Genomic DNA, 19,731 nt, shown 5'->3' on the forward strand with positions numbered 1-19,731 from the left:
TTTAGTTGAAATTTTGCACAGGGAGTAGAATTAGCATTGTAGCTATGCGTGCCAAATTTGGTTGAAATCGGTTCAGATTTAGATATAGCGCCTATATATGTAGCTTTCGCCCGATTTACACTCATATGACCACAGTGGCCAATCTTTTACTCCGATTTAATTGAAATTTTGCACAGGGAGCAGAATTTGCATTGTTGCTATACGTGCCAAACTTGGTTGAAATCGGTTCCGATTTAGATATAACTCCCATATATATCTATCGCCCGATATGGACTAATACGGTCCCAGAAGCCAGAGTTTTAACCCAATTTGGTGGAAATTTTGCACTAGGAGTACAGTTAGTAGTGTAGTCAAGTGTGCCAAATTTTGTTGAAATCGGTTCAGATTTAGATATAGCTCCCATATATATATATCGTTCGCCCGATTTACACTCATATGACCACAGAGGCCAATTTTTAGCTCCGATTTAGTTGAAATTTTGCACAGGGAGTAGAATTAGCATTGTAACTATGCGTGCCAAATTTGGTTGAAATCGGTTCAGATTTAGACATATCTCCCATATAGCCCAGTCGAAAAGTTGTAAAAATTACTCTAATTTTCCTAAACTATATATATATATATATATATATATATATATATATATATATATATATATATATATATATATATATATATATATATATATATATATATATATATATATATATATATATATATATATATATATATATATATATATATATATATATATATATATATATATATATATATATATATATATATATATATATATATATATATATAGATATATATATATATATATATTGAGCGATAAATATACTTTTGCGAAGTTTCCTTAAAATTGCTTCAGATTTAAATGTTTCCCATATTTTTATACCCTCCACCATAGGATGGGGGGTATATTAACTTTGTCATTCCGTTTGTAACACATCGAAATATTGCTCTAAGACCCCATAAAGTATATATATTCTGGGTCGTGGTGAAATTCTGAGTCGATTTGAGCATGTCCGTCCGTCTGTTGAAATCACGCTAACTTCCGAACGAAACAGGCTATCGGCTTGAAACTTGGCACAAGTAGTTGTTATTGATGTAGGTCGGATGGTATTGCAAATGGGCCATATCGGTCCACTTTTACGTATAGCCCCCATATAAACCGATCCCCCCATTTTGCTTGCGAGGCCTCTAAGAGAAGCAAATTTCATCCGAGCCGGCTCAAATTTGGTACATGGTGTTAGTATATGGTCTCTATCAACCATGCAAAAATTTGTCCACATCGGCCCATAATTATATATAGCCCCCATATAAACCGATCCCCCGATTTGGCTTGCGAGGACTCTAAGAGAAGCAAATTTCATCCGATCCGGCTGAAATTTGGTACATGGTGTTAGTATATGGTCTCTAACAACCATGCAAAAATTGGTCCACATCGGTCCATAATTATATATAGTCCCCATATAAACCGATCACCAGATTTGACCTCCGGAGCCTCTTGGAAGACCAAAATTCATCTGATTCAGTTGAAATTTGGTACGTGGTGTTAATATACGGCCTCAAACTCCCATGCAAAAATTGGTCGAAATCGGTCCATAATTATATATAGGCCCCATATAAACCGATCCCCAGATTTGACCTCCAGAGCCCCTTGGAAGAGCAAATTCTTCCCATTCGGTTGAAATTTGGAATGTGATGTTAGTATATGGTATCCAACAACCATGCAGGAATTGGTTCCTCTCAGCCCATAATTATATATAGTTCCCATATAAACCGATCCCCAGATTTGACCTCCGGTGCCTTTTGGAGAAGCAAAATTCATCCGATCTGCTTGAAATTTGGTACGTGGTGATCGTGTATGATATTTAACAACCATGCCAAAAGTGGTCCATATCAGTCCATAATCATATATAGCCCCATATAATAATCATATATATCCCGATATTTGGTTTTGGAGCCTCTTGGAGGAGCAAATTTCATCCGAGTGAGTTGAAATTTGATACATTGTGCTAGTATATGGTCGTTAACAACCATGCCTAACTAGGTCCATATCGCTCTATAGTTATATATATCCCTCAGATAAATCGATTTCCAATCACACAAAAATTGGTCCATATCAAGTTCATAATTGTATATAGCCCCCATATAAGCGACACCCATATTTCAATTCTGGCTCTCTACGTACCGTGCAAAAAGTCCATATCGATTCGTAATTATTTGTAGACTTAACTATACATAACTTTTTTGTCTAATATATACCACGTATGGACTAACTCACAATTTAGAAAACGATTTAAGATACCACAACCCAAGTATTTCGATTGTGGATGACAGTCTTTCGTAGAAGTTTCTACGCAATCCATGGTGGAGGGTACATAAGATTCGGCCTGGCCGAACTTACGGCCGTATATACTTGTTATTATTATTTTAATTTTTTATTAATTTTCTATTTTATTTATTAGTTTTCTATTATTTTGTAAAATGTAATTGTCCAAAATTTGCACTTAAAATAGCCTGATTGCGTTCTTTCTAATACTTGTCCACAAAGACTGCATCGGAAGTAGAAAAAAATCATTGGGGGATTCCAAGACCCGCTTTAGAAGAAATGTTTGTGTACTTGTCCAAAAGGACTGCATCGGAAGTGGAAAAAAATCATTGGGGGATCCCACGATGCCTTTTAGAAGAAATGTTTTTGGACTTGTCCAAAAGGACTGCATCGGAAGTTGGAAAAACTCGATGGGGGATTCTGAGATGGGCTTTAAAAGAAATGTTTGTGGAACTACTTCTAATTTTTTCTTGCTGGATGTAGATGGTTTCACTACATAAATTCGAGTTTATATAATTTGAATTGATAAATTATTTCTTTATAGCTTCATTGATACTCTTTTCTCGTACATACCCCAAATAGTGAAAAGACTTCCCTAATCTTGTTTAATCGCATTTAAAGAAAATTTTTCAAAAGAAAACTTCGCTTGTCTAAAGTTTTGTTAATTAAAAATACAAATTTTCCTTTCAGTGTATATATATATATACGGTCCTTAACTGAAGACCTAGCTTTGAAATTTGTAATGCTCTACGAATTAAAATCCTTGTTCTTAAATCGTTTAAAAGCAACTTCCTAATGAAGAGAACATACAAAAAAAGAGAGGTAAGTTTGAGAGACAATGTAGTAGTGTTGCCAACATCACATTGCTATAATGTAAATTGAGCCCGACTTTAACACCGTATAATAGCGTGACAACAGAGCATGGTTAAAGCGGAAGATTGAAATCTTAAAAACAAACAAAAGATAGAGAAGAAGAAGAAACGAACAATGAAATAAAAAACAAAAAGCCAAGCTGATTTTAAATGAAAAACAATGGTATGTAAAAATTTGTTTTTATTAATTTATTTGCTAACAATAAATTGTAAGTAAGTCATTATTTAATATTTATTTTAAATGTATACAAGTCAAGGAAGGCACTTAAAGACTAATTGGGCATAGTAAAGCTATTCGAGAAATACATAAAACACTTGTGAAAGAAGAAACAAAATGTCTGTCCGAGAGTTTATTTCCCTGAACAGAGAATGCGTGTTTTACGCAAACCAAAGGAGAACAAAACATTAAAATCGAAACAGACATTGTTTTTTGTGGGAATGTGATGCAATACAACTCTGTATAAAATTGTATTGCATTGTTGTTATTGTACGACATTGTTGTTGCCGTGATTGTCGGTGGTTTAATTCACATTTCATTTTAGCCACATGTTCGTAGCTCCAGTCATTATTAAGGCCACCAGAACACTTAACACAGAAAGTAGGGGATTTTGGTAAACACTTGCTGGGGCACTATTACAACCATCCGAACTGCAGGTATAAATACACGATCTGTATTCCATACGATCACCCTTATTACGTACATAGTCACAATAATTGCCCAAATCTTTGGATGAGCAAAAACGTTTGGCACCTATGCCTCCCTCAAAACGGCCCACATGCTTAATACAAAACTTGGCATCATGGACATTGGAACAATTCTGAGGCTGGATATCAGGTTCATCGAAGCGTTCAAAATATTCGCCACATTGAAAGGGATTGCTGGTATCTGAGGCATCACACACATAACATTCAATGGCCAAAACCGAACTTAAAATGGCACACAGGACAGCACTTTGCAACACAACTTTCCACATATTTCCACACTAGTGAGATTGTTAGTTCGTTCCAAGTTAATCAAATAAAATGTTCGTTGTTTTCTTTCTTATTCTTATGACGAATTTAACACCAAAACAAATCGAAGATGAAGAATGCTTTAACAACCCCACCTTAACTGGCTTTGTTAGTTTTATTGTAAAGTCCGTCGTTTCTGTCAAAAACCAGTCGTCCGTCCGTCCGCTTCTCTGACAGCCAAAGTAAAACACTCAAATGTCAATTGCCTACTGACGTTTCTCCCATTTCGCATTTGCTTTGGATTTTTGGTATTTGCTTACCACCTATGGCCGATTTCTACTATCTACGTCATTCGTCTCTTTTTCTCTATTCTGTATGGGGTTTTGCTAAACACTTTAGCTCTCGAGTTGTTCTCTTCAGAAACTCTCTTTTTTAGAGCTCTACTCAGATGGAATTTACATCTTCTTCTTATTTTACTTTTTACGCCATACTTTAGACCCAAAGGCACATACGAAACACTTCACTGAGAGAGGCAAGACATGGTTATTGCTTTGGCCTTTTGAACCATTGTTTATAACAATGGAACTATGTACTTTGAATATTGAGGTGGGTCGAAATATGAAAACAAATGTTAGCTCCTTAAATGAGAAGATGACATACCTAAGCCGCTGAAAATGATGCATGAACGATTTTTCCACATCGGTTTATGTTTCTGCATAGCTCCCGACTCCACGATTTTACTTGCAGGACATCTAAAAGTTACAATTTTGATCCAATTTATTATATCTTTTCAATATAGCGCCAAATTGGCACATTTCCTATGTTTAATTTTTTTGTCCTCAAATTTAAATCTAAGGATATTTTAAAGCCAATGACAAATGTGCTAAATGTGTATGGGGTAGCCGATATGTATTGCAACCAACTTCAGGTTTTCTATGTTACAGTTCTTCTGACAGCTGAAAGATTTATTCTAGATGGTTCATTTGATTGTATACAAAAGCATTTTGATCTATTGCATTCAAAACTAATGAAAGATATGGAATTCAAGCATGATTGCTTTATATTTGCCTGGAAAACCACAATGGGCTTTGAAATGTGAATAAATCTTTTGTTTCGGTTGCCCGGTTTCGACATTTTTTCAGCAGTGGATTATCCCGTCTCAGTAATGATAGTGACATTACTGTGTGTTTCAAAGCTTCTCTAAGTTGCCTCACCGTAATGTGAAATTCCGTTCGGACTTGGCTATAAAAAGGAGGCCCTCATCATTGAGGTAAACATAGAATCGGGCGGCCTTCATTGATAAGAAAGAAGTTGACCACTTGTGGTATCACAGTGGACTGAATAGTCTAAGTGAGCCTAAAATAACGGGCAGCCTTACCTTCCTACCAAACTGCAACAACACCAGAAATGATCCAAAAATTCAAGGACGGAGTCGAGTTGAACAAGTTCTTGAGCTCAACACGAAGGCGGAAGTTCCAACAAGTACAAGAGCTCACAGATGCACAAAAAATTGTACTGGTAAAAGACAAGGAGTTGGTCAGTTACCGCATCTGGTTTCATTCGATGAGAAGCCATTTCAAATTGCCATTTCGATTGGTCACCAGAAATCGTGCGCTGCCGATGGTAATGATGTGGGCAGCCATAACGGCCTATGGCCGCTCCCCGGTCTTATCTGGCGAGTGGTCATGCAGAATAATGCCGGGATAATCACCCTTATTTCTGAAGTCACCCTCGGCTTCGCTTTTCGTCTATCTCCACTAATAGGTATTCCGTTCGTCGATATATTCTGCTATCGGCGAAAATCGGTATTCCTGGTGTCGCTTTTTGTCGCCATACCGTCGCTTTTTATCGCCTTTAAATTTACCAGTGACGAGTTTAGTGATTAATTTCTGAAGAAGTTTTTGAGACTTTATTAATCGAACAATTGAAAAATAAATTTAAACAAGTATATACAGCAGTAAGTTCGGCCGGGCCGAATCTTAAATACCCACCTCCATGAAACAAATATAATAGTTGACTTTGAAAAATTTTCGTCGTAGCGGGTTACTTGATAATATATAGAATTTTAGCGGGTTTGATGACAAATCTTCTCCCAAGCAAATCAGTTCAACCAGTACGCTTCCCGAAGAAAACATTTAAAGATTCTACCTATGAAGACTAGATCAGATTCTGGATTTATGAGAACCAATTTTTTTGAGTTTTAGAGAAATCATAAACATATCGTGTAAATGATGAAATAACGCCTTGATTTGAAATCTTAAATCTGTTGATTTTTTCCGCCATTATTTATGTGAATACGATGAGTAAAATCTGGAAATGTTACTTTCAGTTTCAAGCAATTTTCATGATCAGTGTGCCTGCTATACCCTGAAAGAACTGTTTTCTTTTCTGAGGAACGAAATTTTAGACGGGCAAAGTTTTCCTTTGACACAAATTTTAGAGACAATCGTTGAATAGCTTATCAATAATTCGAAAATACTTTATACGAAAGGGGAATTTCGATTGTCTAAAATTTCATTCCGGAGGAAAACATTTTTTCCCTCAAGAAGTTAATTAGGTCTTTATCGATGCCTTACGAAATGGACCGGTAAAAATAAATGGGATACAGATTTTTGAGGGTCAAAAATTCCAGTGTATTTACATTTTTGTGCAAATCGGATAAAAACTACGGTGTCTAGAAGGCCAAGGAATTAAATCTGGAGATCGGTCTATGTGGAGGCTATATTAAAACATGGGTCGGTCAGCCGGATTCCAAAAATGTTCCTCAAATACCTCTATAAATCCACTTTCAGACTAATTGTATGAAAACTACGGTTTTAGAAGCCCAAGAAGTAAAATCGGGAGATCAGTCTATATAGGGGCTATACCAAAGGTTAGGTTAGGTTATGTGGCAGCCCGATGTATCAGGCTCACTTAGACTATTCATTCCATTGTGATACCACAGTGGTGAACTTCTCTCTTATCACTGAGTGCTGCCCGATTCCATGTTAAACTCAATGACAAGGGACCTCCTTTTTATAGACGAGCCCGAACGGCGTTCCACATTCCAGTGAAACCACTTAGAGAAGCTTTGAAACTCTCAGAAATGTCACCAGCATTACTGAGGTGGGATAATCCACAGCTGAAAAACTTTTTGGTGTTCGGTCGTAGCAGGAATCGAACCCACGACCTTGTGTATGCAAGGCGGGCATGCTAACCATTGCACCACGGTGGCTCCATGTTTTGGCTATACCAAAACATGGACCGATAGGCACCATTTGCGAGTCACCTATTTGTGATCTTAAAATACCTCCAGATTTTCAATTTCAAGCAAATCGGCTAGATTAAATATATTCTATAGACGCCCAAGAAGTAAAATAGGGAGAACGGCCTATATGGGGGAATACCACAAAATGGACCGATACTCCTCACTTGCGGCACAACTATTTGTGGTCCCAAAATTAATTTCAGGCAAATCGGGAAATAAATACAGTTTATAGAAGCCCAAGGATAAAAATCAGGAGATCTGTCTATATGGCGGCTATACCAAAACATAAACCGATAAACCCCATTTTCGACATACCTCTCTATGGTCCTAAAATACCTCTAGATTTTCAATTTCAGGCACATCGGATAGAAAATACAGTTTCTAGACGTCCAAGAAGCAAAATCGGGAGATCGGTCTATATGGGAGCTATACCAAAACATGGACCGATACGGACCATTTTCGATACACCTCTTTATAGTCCTCAAGTACCTGTAGATTTTCAATTTCAGGCACATCGGATAGAAAATAAGTTTATAGAAGCCCAAGAATGAAAATCGGGCTATACCAAAACATGGACCGATATAACCCATTTTCGAGACACCCATCTGTTGTTCTAAAATACCTCTAGATTTCGAATTTTAGGCAAATCGGTTATAAAATAAGGTTTCTAGAAACCCAAGACCCCAAATCGGTGGGTCGGTTTATATGGGGGCTATACCAAAACATGGACCGATACACCTAATTTTCGACACACCTATTTTTGGTCCTAAAATAACTACAGATTTCCAAGCCCAAGAAGTAAAATTGGGAGATCGGTCTATATGGGGGCTATACCAAAATATGGACCGATAGGCTTCATTTTCGGCACACTTTTTTATGGTCCTAAAATACCTCTAGGTTTCCAATTTCAGGCACATTGGATAGAAAATACGGTTGCTAGAAGCCTAAGACTCCAAAACGGGGGGTCGGTTTATATGGGGGCTATACCAAAACATGGACCGATATAGCCCATCTTAGAACTTGACCTGTTTGGAGATAAAAAACGAGTTTGTGCAAAAATTAAGCAAGATAGCTTTATTATTGAAAGCTGTAGCGTGATTAAACCGACATCCAGACAGACAGACGGACATCGTTATATCGTCTTAGAATTTCTCCCTGATCAAGAATATATTTACTTTATATAGTCGGAAATCGATATTTCGATGTGTTACAAACGGAATGACAAACTTATTATACCCCCATCACCATTCTATGATGGTGGATAAAAATATAGGGCTTTACTGTGTTATATTTCATACCAGCCATCCTGTATGATCCACTCAGGATAGCTCTCCTATCTTTTCCAAGGCCTTTAACAATAAGTAGTACTAACCTATCTTAACCCTCTAATGCCCAAGCCCGCCTTTAGGCGGGCTCCATTTAATAAGGAAGCTTTTAGTAAAACACACCTTAAGACAACAAAAATGGACAAAATAAAAAGAAAACTTATTTGAAACTATTCAAGAGGATTTGCAGCATATGCCGAATTTTACCGTATAAATTTTTCATGCTTAGTTCTCTTGCTTTTGTATCGTTAACATTGAAAATTTAATCAGCTGGCAAAAAAATTGGGGCATTAGAGGGTTAACTCCAATGAACTGTCTTTACACAAAGATAGTTGTGATTTCTATCGGACTTTCCAATCCACAATTACTTGAGAATTCATACAACAATGGAAACAACCCACGCCTAATAAACATACCCTTCAAATAGGTAACACAATTTTCTTATTAGACTTCATTTTACACGTTTCCAAGACAACCAACGTCATCAGTGAAATATATAATGGTTGCTTAGTTACTTACCCCTTATTGTATACCCACTTCTAGCTTCATGCAACGTCTATTACGTTGTAGTTTTTTTACTTTGGAGTTTTCTAATCTCATTGGATGATGATGGAGTTTATTCATCTATTCTGATAAGACGCATTAAAAATGGAATGCTGTACACGAAGAATGCTATTGTGGCGCCATTTATTGCTCCCCAATGTGGACAGAGGTTTTCTAACTGCCACTTACCATTAAGAATAAGGCCTTAGTCATTTCTTACTACGTCATTTAAAAAAAAAAAAATATCCATTGCAAGAATTTCGAGGAAAAAAGTGTTTGATTAAAATAATTCATAATAAACAAGTAAGGAAACGCTAAAGTCGGGCGGGGCCGACTATATTATACCCTGCACCACTTTGTAGATCTAAATTTTCGATACCATATCACATCCGTCAAATGTGTTGGGGGCTATATATAAAGGTTTGTCCCAAATACATACATTTAAATATCACTCGATCTGGACAGAATTTGATAGACTTCTACAAAAATCTATAGACTCAAAATTTAAGTCGGCTAATGCACTAGGGTGGAACACAATGTTAGTAAAAAAATATGGGAAACATTTAAATCTGAAGCAATTTTAAGGAAACTTCGCAAAAATTTATTTATGATTTATCGCTCGATATACAGCTGCGCTCAAAATAATAGTAGTAGCCAATAAATTAAAGCACCATCGTGATTTACAGTTTTTGTCGTAAAATTGGTATTGTACTCAGTATTTTTAAGTTGCCGAACATATGGACGGGATCCTCTTCAATCATAAAGCACCATTTTTGACTCATCCATCCAATGTTCCTCCATTTCTGTACTGGGGAATGTTCCTCCATTTCTGTATTGACCAATGGAAATCCTCTTGGGCATACTTTATTCTTTTCGATACATGTTTTTTTTGAAAGGAGAGTGACTTTTCTTGGACTATGGACAGCTAAATTATTTTCGTCTTTTAATTGTTTGTAAGCTAGCTTATAACCCTTTTATTTGTTTTGGAGCTTGCAAAGGGATTCTTCTTATGTCGATTTTTTTACAACAACAATAGCATCAGAAGTTAAACCAACGGTATTTTTTTATTATGCACACTCCAAACAATGATATAGTAAAAAACAAAGATAAAATAAACCTTTAGTGGAAGGAATAGAAGAAGCAGAAAAAAAATTCAGCACAGCACTACTATTATTTTGAGCACAACTGTATATGTATTAGAAGTTTAGGAAAATTAGAGTAATTTGTACAACTTTTCGACTAAGCAGTCGCGATTTTACACGGAAAATGTTGGTATTTTGACCATTTTTGTCGAAATCAGAAAAACATATATATGGGAGCTATATCTAAATCTGAACCGATTTCAACTAAATTTGGCACGCATAGCAACAATGCTAATTCTACTCCCTGTGCAAAATTTCAACTAAATCGGAGCAAAAAAAATTGGCCTCTGTGGTCATATGAGTGTAAATCGGCCGAAAGCTATATATTGGAGCTATATCTAAATCTGAACCGATTTCAATAAAATTTGGCACTCTTGACTATAGTACTAATTGTTCTTCTTGTGCAAAATTTTAAACAAATTAGGGTAAAATTCTGGCTTCTGGGGCCATATAAGTCCATATCGGGCGAAATATATATATGGGAGCTATATCTAAATCTGAACCAAAATCAATAGGGATCTATTCTGAGCCAAAACACATACTTGTGCCAAATTTGAAGTCGATTGGACTAAAACTGCGACCTAGACTTTGATTACAAAAATGTGTTCACGGACAGACGGACATGACTATATCGGCTCAGGAGCCCACCCTGAGCATTTTTGCCAAAGACATCATGTGTCTATCTCGTCTCCTTCTGGGTGTTGCAAACATATGCACTAACTTATAATACCCTGTTACACAGTGTGGCGCAGGGTATAATCACTTAGCTCTGCTGATAGTAGATTTTGCTAGATTGGTTGCCGTTCGTTTTTTATGAGCCTCTAAAATTTCTTCACCAAATTCGATTTTGAGAACGTTTTTGCATATTTCGCACGGCCATAGCTCAAAAATTGTGAATTTCTTTTTGCTGTCTTTAGGAAAGTTGAAGCTCTTGATTATTCATTGGTTCATTAAATCTCGTCTCAAATCCAAAGAAAAATTGAACTAAATTTGCATTCGGAAAATTCACTCTTGCAAAATTACAAGAAAATTATTTTAATATAAATAAATAAAAAAATAACACAATAAATAATTAATTTGCCTCATTTATGAACCAAATAATTTTTTAATCATTATTTTTTAATTCTGTGAGTGATACTATCATTTCGTGATTAGAGAAATTTCAATTAAAAAATTAATTGATGCGAAATGGTTAAAAAGGCAACTTTTTCGGGTAAAGCGTTCCCCTATTTTTGGAGAATGAGGTGTAAAACCCCCTATATGTCCAAAAAAAAGGAAATTTAATAGAGACATTTTCACTTTCCAAGTTCACCACTCCAGTATGCGTTGGCAATATATTTACTGCTGATTTAATGCTATGCAATGACATAATTCAAGATAGTCAAAATATTATATTAAAAAATATTATATATGAGTAACACATTTTTAAAACTTCTATATCTAAATCTAAAACCATATTTATCAGCAACATATTCAATTATAGTTTTAATTTTTATTTGAATTTTTGAATAATTAATATTTTAATTTAAAACTTTTTCCTCTGTTAGTTAAGCTTTTCTTGTAGTTTAGTCAACGTATCGTTTTAAGCTTAAAGCTTTAAACAATAATAATTATTGAAGAATAAAGCAACTACAACAAAACAAACGTAAACAATTTCAATATTTATTTTTAACTGACTTTATTTGGTAATTTAATAAAAAAAAATAATTGCATCAGTTATTTTTAATTGGGTATATTTTCAACTTCAATCGAGTTTTTAATTGGAAATATTTTGGTGAAATTTTTCTCAATATGGATTATATGTTGCTTTGATTAAAAAGTTAATTGAATCAATTAATTGTTTAATTGAAAACATTTCAAAATTCTTTAAATTCAATACAATTTAAAGTATAATTGAAAAAAAAATATTGTTGATTTTCATTTTCTTTATACGTCAGATTTAGTCGGGCCGATTTCTTGTGTATAACATACTTGTGAATCACTAATCATGCATGAATTTTCAAATGAAACATGTTTCAATCCATATGACTTTATAATTTTCACTTCGACTTTGAACTCCATAAATAATTATCGTCATATAATAAGATGCCTTAGAAGACCAATCAATACAACAGAACCATACAAAAGTCTCTGTATAAGTCGTATGAACGTATTTGGTTTGAAAGCAATTACTCAGATCATTGCTCCCGCTGAGCGTGTAACACAGTTAAATTCGCTGTGAAACATAACCGCGAACATCGTGAACGCTTATAGTCCAATTTGAATTGGAATCACGTTTCGATTGTCATCTTCCTACCTTATATGGTTTTGATTGTAATGTTGACGTTTAATGTTAAGCTCGCCTCATTACCAGGTAGACTCCAATATATATGGGTGCGCGTTTGAAGACAAGAAGTATGTTATACACATATGCGAAATAATCGAAGCCGTCATGAAGAAATGTCAAACAGCTTGTTGCTTCTTCTAAACTAGAATGTGGACAGCATTTCACCAAGTTTTTGTATTGGAAAATTAAAAAACCACAAATATGGTTCATGGCAGAAGTTAGATAAAATATGTATTAGTACCCGAGAGTACAATAGTCGAAGGGAATGGATAGTTGAAGAACATGCTCAGATTACTAAAGAAGTTTTTATGTGAAATTTTACAAATACTTCGATAATTTGGCCATGGATAGAGACTGATATGTGATGTAACAAAGTAATGCGATATGATGTTTATTCGGAATAACATCATATTTTAGCATTAGTCGGTTCAAACAATGCAGTAGATTTGTCTTTAGGACATTTTTCCGATAATATTCGGCATTTTCTCGATAACATTCGATGAATGCTAGTGGTCAGCGACCATGAGTTCTGGTGACCTATCAAATGTGTACATTTTCCGCTGATCTAATTTACAAGTAAATTCGATCATTACGTTTGGTCGCACACTGCTCAATTTAGAGTTCTTAGCAGATAAAACCAAATTCGGGAACTTGCTATTTTCGTCCAAGCGAGGCAACTCGTGGCTCTTTCCACTCAAACTTTTTATTTTTTCAAAATTTTATTTTAATTTTGTCTAAATGTTATTTCTTTAAAATAAAATTGTCAACATTTTATATCTATAGACAATTTTTTCTAAATGTTATTTCTATAGAAAATTTTATCAAAATTTTATTTCTGTAGAAAATTTTGTCAAAATTGTATTTTTATAGAAAAATTTATCAAAATTTTATTTCTATAGACAATTTTGTCAATATGTTGTTTCTATTAAAAATTTGTCAAAGTTGTATTTCTATAGAAAATTTTGTCAACATTTTATTTCAATAGAAAAAATTACCAAAATTTTATTTCTATAGAAAATTTTTGTCAAAAATTTATTTCTATAGATTTTTTTTCCAAAATTTTATTTCTATAGAATTTTTTTCAAAATTTTATTTTTATAGAAAATTTTGTCAAAATTTGTTTTCTGTAGAAAATTTTGCCAAAATTTTATTTCTATAGGAAATTTTGTCAAAATTTTTTTTCTGTAGAAAATTTTTGTCAACATTTTATTTCAATAGAAAATTTTGTCAAAATTAAAATTTTATATCTATAGAAAATTTTGTCAAAATTAAAACTTTATATCTATAGAAAATTTTGTCAAAATTAAAATTTTATATCTATAGAAAAATTTGCCAACATTTTATTTCTATAGAAAATTTTTGTAAAAAATTTATTTCTATGGACATTTTTTTTCAAATTTTATTTCTGTAGAAAATTTTTGTTAAAATGTTATTTCCATAGAAAATTTTGTTTACTTTTTATTTGTATAGAACATTTTGTTAACATTTTATTTCTATAAAAAATTTTGTCAACATTTTTTTTCTATAGAAAATTTTTCAAAATTTTAATTCTATAGATAATTTTGTAAACATTTTATTTCTATAGAAAATTTTGTCAACATTGTCCAAATTTTATTTCTATAGAAAATGTTGTCAAAATTTTATTTCTATAGAAAATTTTGTCAAAGTTGTATTTCTATAGAAAATTTTGTCAAAATTTTATTTCTATAGAAAATGTTGTCAAAATTTTATTTCTATAGAAAATGTTGTGAAAATTTTATTTCTATAGAAAATGTTGTCAAAATTTTATTTCTATAGAAAATTTTTCTCAAAAATTTATTTCTATAGAAAATTTTTTCAAAATTTTATTTCTATAGAAATTTTTTTCAAAATTTTATTTTTATAGAAAATCTTGTAATTTTTTTTTTCTATAGAATATTTTGTCAAAATTTTATTTCAATAGAAAATTTTGTCAAAATTTTATTTCTATAGAAAATTTTTCAAAATTTTAATTCTATAGAAAATTTTGTCAAAAATTTTTTCTATAGAAAATTTTCACAATATGTTATTTCTATAAAAAATTTTGTCAAAGTTGTATTTCTATAGAAAATTTTGTCAAAATTTTATTTTTATAGAAAATGTTGTCAAAATTGTATTTCTATAGAAAAATTTGCCAAAATTTTATTTCTATAGAAATTTTTTCTCAAAAATTTATTTCTATAGAATTTTTTTCAAAATTTTACTTCTATAGAAAATTTTTCAAAATTTTACTTCTATAGAAAATTTTTCAAAATTTTAATTCTATAGAAAATTTTGTCAAAAATTTTTTTCTATAGAAAACTTTGTCCAAATTTTATTTCTATAGAAAATGTTGTCAAAATTTTATTTCTATAGAAAATTTTGTCAATATGTTATTTCTATAAAAAATTTTGTCAAAGTTGTATTTCTATAAAAAATTTTGTCAAAATTTTATTTCTATAGAAAATGTTGTCAAAATTGTGTTTCTATAGAAAATTTTGTCAATATGTTATTTCTATAAAAAATTTTGTCAAAGTTGTATTTCTATAAAAAAATTTGCCAAAATTTTATTTCTATAGAAAATTTTTCTCAAAAATTTATTTCTATAGAATTGTTTTTCAAAATTTTATGTTTATAGAAAATTTTGTAAATTTTTTTTCTATAGAAAATTTTGTCAAAAAGTTTATTTCTATAGAAAATTTTGTCAAAATTTTATTTCTGTAGAAAATTTTTGTCAACATTTTATTTCTATAGAAAATTTTGTCAAAATGTTATGTCTATAGAAAATTTTGTCAAAATTAAAATTTTATATCTATAGAACATTTTGTCAAAATTTTATTTCTATATGAAATTTTGTCAAAATTTTATTTCTGTAGAAAATTTTTGTCAACATTTTATTTCAACAGAAAATTTTGTCAAAATCTTATGTCTATAGAAAATTTTGTCAAAATTAAAATTTTATATCTATAGAAAATTTTGTCAAAATTAAAATTTTATATCTATAGAAAAATTTGCCAATATTTTATTTCTATAGAAAATTTTTGTCAAAAATGTATTTCTATAGAATTTTTTTTCAAATTTTATTTCTGTAGACAATTTTTGTTAAAATTTTATTTCCATAGAAAATTTTGTTAACTTTTTATTTCTATAGAAGATTTTGTTAACTTTTTATTTGTATAGAAAATTTTGTTAACATTTTATTTCTATAGAAAATTTTGTCAAAGTTGTATTTCTATAGAAACTTTTGTCAAAATTTTATTTCTATAGAAAATGTTGTCAAAATTGTATTTCTATAGAAAAAATTTATTTCTATAGAAAATTTTTCTCAAAAATTTATTTCTATATAATTTTTTTCAAAATTTTATTTCTATAGAAATTTTTTCAAAATTTTATTTCTATAGAAAATTTTGTCAAAATTTTATTTCTATAGAAAATTTTGTCAACATTTTATTTCAATAGAAAATTTTGTCCAAATTAAAATTTTATATCTGTAGAAAATTTTGTCAAAATTAAAATTTTATATCTATAGAAAATTTTGTCAAAAATTTATTTCTATAGAAAATTTTGTTAATGCCAAAATTTTATTTCTATAGAAAATTTTTCTCAAAAATTTATTTCTATAGAATTTTTTTTCAAAATTTTTTTTCTATAGAAATTTTTTCAAAATTTTATTTTTATAGAAGATTTTGTCAATTTTTTTTTTCTATAGAAAATTTTGTCAAAATTTTATTTTGTAAACATTTTATTTCTATAGAAAATTTTGTCAAAATTAGATTTCTATAGAAAATTTCAGTACCCCTTAGTTGGAGAGGGTTATTTTGCAATATCTAGAAGAGCATCAAGAATTCTACCAATTTACCAAACCGTAAAAAAATCTAAAATTTTTGGTAGAATCGCTGGACAAAGCGACGAATTAAAAGAAGACTATGTTGAAAAATAAATCGTTTTCTTTTAATTTTTACGAAAATTGTCCACATTTTTCAATGTTCGCATTAAAATTATCTTCTTATAGGTGGACACCTTTCAAATGTTTCACTTTATACAATAAATAGCTAATATCCGGCATATCGTCTTGAAGACAATAGACACATCACATATTCCATTGTCATCGCTACAAATACGACAATACAAACTTTTACCAATTGTTGAAGATTTTCCAAAGACAACCATTAGATGAAAATACCACTATGTATGACAACAAAGTCTAGGAAAATATTGACATTGCATTTGGTTTTCCAAGCCATAAATGGGAAAACACAACATTGGGCTTTCCAGTATGTGCAGTATACACGAATTTCCCAGAATGTACACCATATTGAAAATATAAACTGTCCAAGATGAGATGCTTTGGTATCAGACCGATTGACAAGCTAAAGATATAAAGAGGTATAAGTGTCCTAAACTAAATATATTCGATCATTAAAATTTATAGGAATCTTATTAACAAAACAACAACAACAAAAGAAACACAAGACACCAAAAGACAAAACAACAATTTGTTTCCAGACCTCCTCCCCCCACTCCGTTTTTGTCCCCCAATTGGTATTTGATGGTATACCATCCCATAGCTGGATGACAATTTACGATATTATCAACATGGAAAAGAATAGGCAAGAAAAGACACACTTATGCGAGAGTTTTGGAGCATTGTCTTCATTGTTCGATTTTTCGTTTGTTCGTTGTTGTTGTTCGAATTTATTCGATACCTCAGAGTGCGAGAGAGAGTCACCCATCGATTGTAATGCATTGGAGTAAACATTCTAAAAAAGGTCTACAACTTCCATATATGAGGGCATTCAACTGTGAAGAAGCTCTCTGGTCTTGTGTCACTAGTTGTAAACTGAGGATCTCGATCTTTGCTGCGAGGGGATACCAATGTGTAAGAGAGTCGTGTACAACCTTTTGTTACGTGGGGGCCATTGCATGACAATAGGATTGTTTTCATTTTGAAACTTTTGTTTTCAAAATTTTCCAATTAAATTATCCACGCTTCATTTGTTTATCCAATCTGGCATCCTCCGGAATGGAGGAAAATTGAACGTTCCCTGTCGAAGACAATCGATCGTTTTAGGGATGATAAATTTTAATAATTTTAAAGTCATAACAATAAAGAAAATTTTCATTATATTTACGAATTTATTCCGTAGGCTCAATTGGTAGAAAAGGCTACGGTTTATTAACAAAATATGGCATTCCTATATATTCTTAATAAACCGTAGCCTTTTCTAATAATGTAGATATAGTGGCAACCCGGTAGCTTAGACCCATTTAGACCATTGTGATACCACAGTTGGTGAAACACCCACAAATTTCACCAACATTACTGAGATGGGATAAACCACTGTCAGAGATAATTTAGTCACACATTCGAGATATTATTTAATACTTAAGGAAAAATTAAAAAGAAATAAATGTTCAACATACCAGTATGGTAAAGTATGCCGTATATGTCAGTAATTTACCATACGTCAAAAACTGCGTAAGCGTTGGTAAATGGTTTTAGCTTTTCAGCCAGAGCTGTAAGGAGCATACAGGCACGAAAACTCGCTATGATCATCAACAAGTTGAAAACGAGTTGTATTCAGATGTTTTCCAAGTGTATGATTCTATTCTTTTCAAAAAAGTTTTAAATTTAGCAAGTAAGGAAAGTCTAAAGTCGGGCGGGGCCGACTATATTATACCCTGCACCACTTTTTGTTGGGGGCTATATATAAAGGTTTGTCTCACATGCATACATTTAAATTTCATTCGATCTGGACAGAATTTGATAGACTTCTAAAAAATCTATAGACTTAAAATTTAAGTCGGCTAATGCACTAGGGTGGAACACAATGTTGATAAAAAACAAGTAAGAAAAGTCTAAAGTCGGGCGGGGCCGACTATATTATACCCTACACCACTTTGTAGATCTAAATTTTCGATACCATATCACATCCGTCAAATGTGTTGGGTGCTATATATAAAGGTTTGTCCCAAATACATACATTTAAATATCACTCGATTTGGACAGAATTTGATAGACTTCTACAAAATCTGTAGACTCAAAATTTAAGTCGGCTAATGCACTAGGGTGGAACACAATTTTAGTAAAAACATATGGGAAACATTTAAATCTGAAGCAATTTTAAGGAAATTTCGCAAAAGTTTATTTATGATTTATCGCTCGATATATATGTATTAGAAGTTTAGGAAATTAGAGTCATTTTTACAACTTTTCGACTAAGCAGTGGCGATTTAACAAGGAAAATGTTTGTATTTTGACCATTTTTGTCGAAATCAGAAAAACATATAAATGGGAGCTATATCTAAATCTGAACCGATTTCAATCAAATTTGGCACACATGACTATATTACTAATTTTACTCCTAGAGCAAAATTTCAACCAAATTGGGCCAAAACTCTGGCTTCTGGGTCCATATAAGTGCATATCGGGCGAAAGATATATATGGGAGCTATATCTAAATCTGAACCGATTTCAATCAAATTTCGCACACTTGACTATACTACTAACTGTACTCCTAGTGCAAAATTTCAACCAAATTCGGCCAAAAATCTGGCTTCTGGGGCCATATAAGTCCATATCGGGCGAAAGATATATATGGGAGCTATATCTAAATCTGAACCGATTCCAATCAAATTTGGCACACTTGACTATACTACTAATTGTACTCCTAGTGCAAAATTTCAACCAAATTGGGCCAAAACTCTGGCTTCTGGGGCCATATAAGTCCATATCGGGCGAAAAATATATATGAACCGATTTCAATCAAATTTGGCACCCATGACTATACTACCAATTGTACTCCTTGTGTAAAATTTCAAGCAAATCGGTAAAAACTCTGGCTGCTGGGTCCATATTAGTGCATATCGGGCGAAAGATATATAAATGTCAGTAATTTACCATACGTCAAAAACTGCGTAAGCGTTGGTAAATGGTTTTAGCTTTTCAGCCAGAGCTGTAAGGAGCATACAGGCACGAAAAATCGCTAT

At 32.1% G+C, this 19,731-nt stretch overlaps 2 protein-coding genes across 2 annotated transcripts in view; one reads left to right on the plus strand and one right to left on the minus strand.

Annotated features, from left to right (window-relative positions):
• Positions 1-3,231: 3,231 nt before the first annotated feature.
• The window catches only part of ogre (optic ganglion reduced), a 91,083-nt gene continuing 74,583 nt past the window's right edge, over positions 3,232-19,731 (plus strand). Inside the window, exon 1 of the mRNA XM_075300825.1 lies at positions 3,232-3,373. The gene's annotated coding sequence lies outside the window, so the exon portion shown is untranslated. The remainder of the gene's footprint in view (positions 3,374-19,731) is intronic.
• bou (glycosylphosphatidylinositol anchored membrane protein boudin) lies at positions 3,377-4,438 on the minus strand. Its single transcript, XM_075300826.1, has one exon. The coding sequence runs from the start codon at positions 4,182-4,184 to the stop codon at positions 3,744-3,746; it is 441 nt and encodes a 146-aa protein (XP_075156941.1). The 5' UTR covers positions 4,185-4,438; the 3' UTR covers positions 3,377-3,743.

The sequence above is a fragment of the Haematobia irritans genome, chromosome 3 (genome assembly GCF_050003625.1).
Source record: "Haematobia irritans isolate KBUSLIRL chromosome 3, ASM5000362v1, whole genome shotgun sequence".
In the NCBI taxonomy this organism is placed as follows: domain Eukaryota; kingdom Metazoa; phylum Arthropoda; class Insecta; order Diptera; family Muscidae; genus Haematobia; species Haematobia irritans.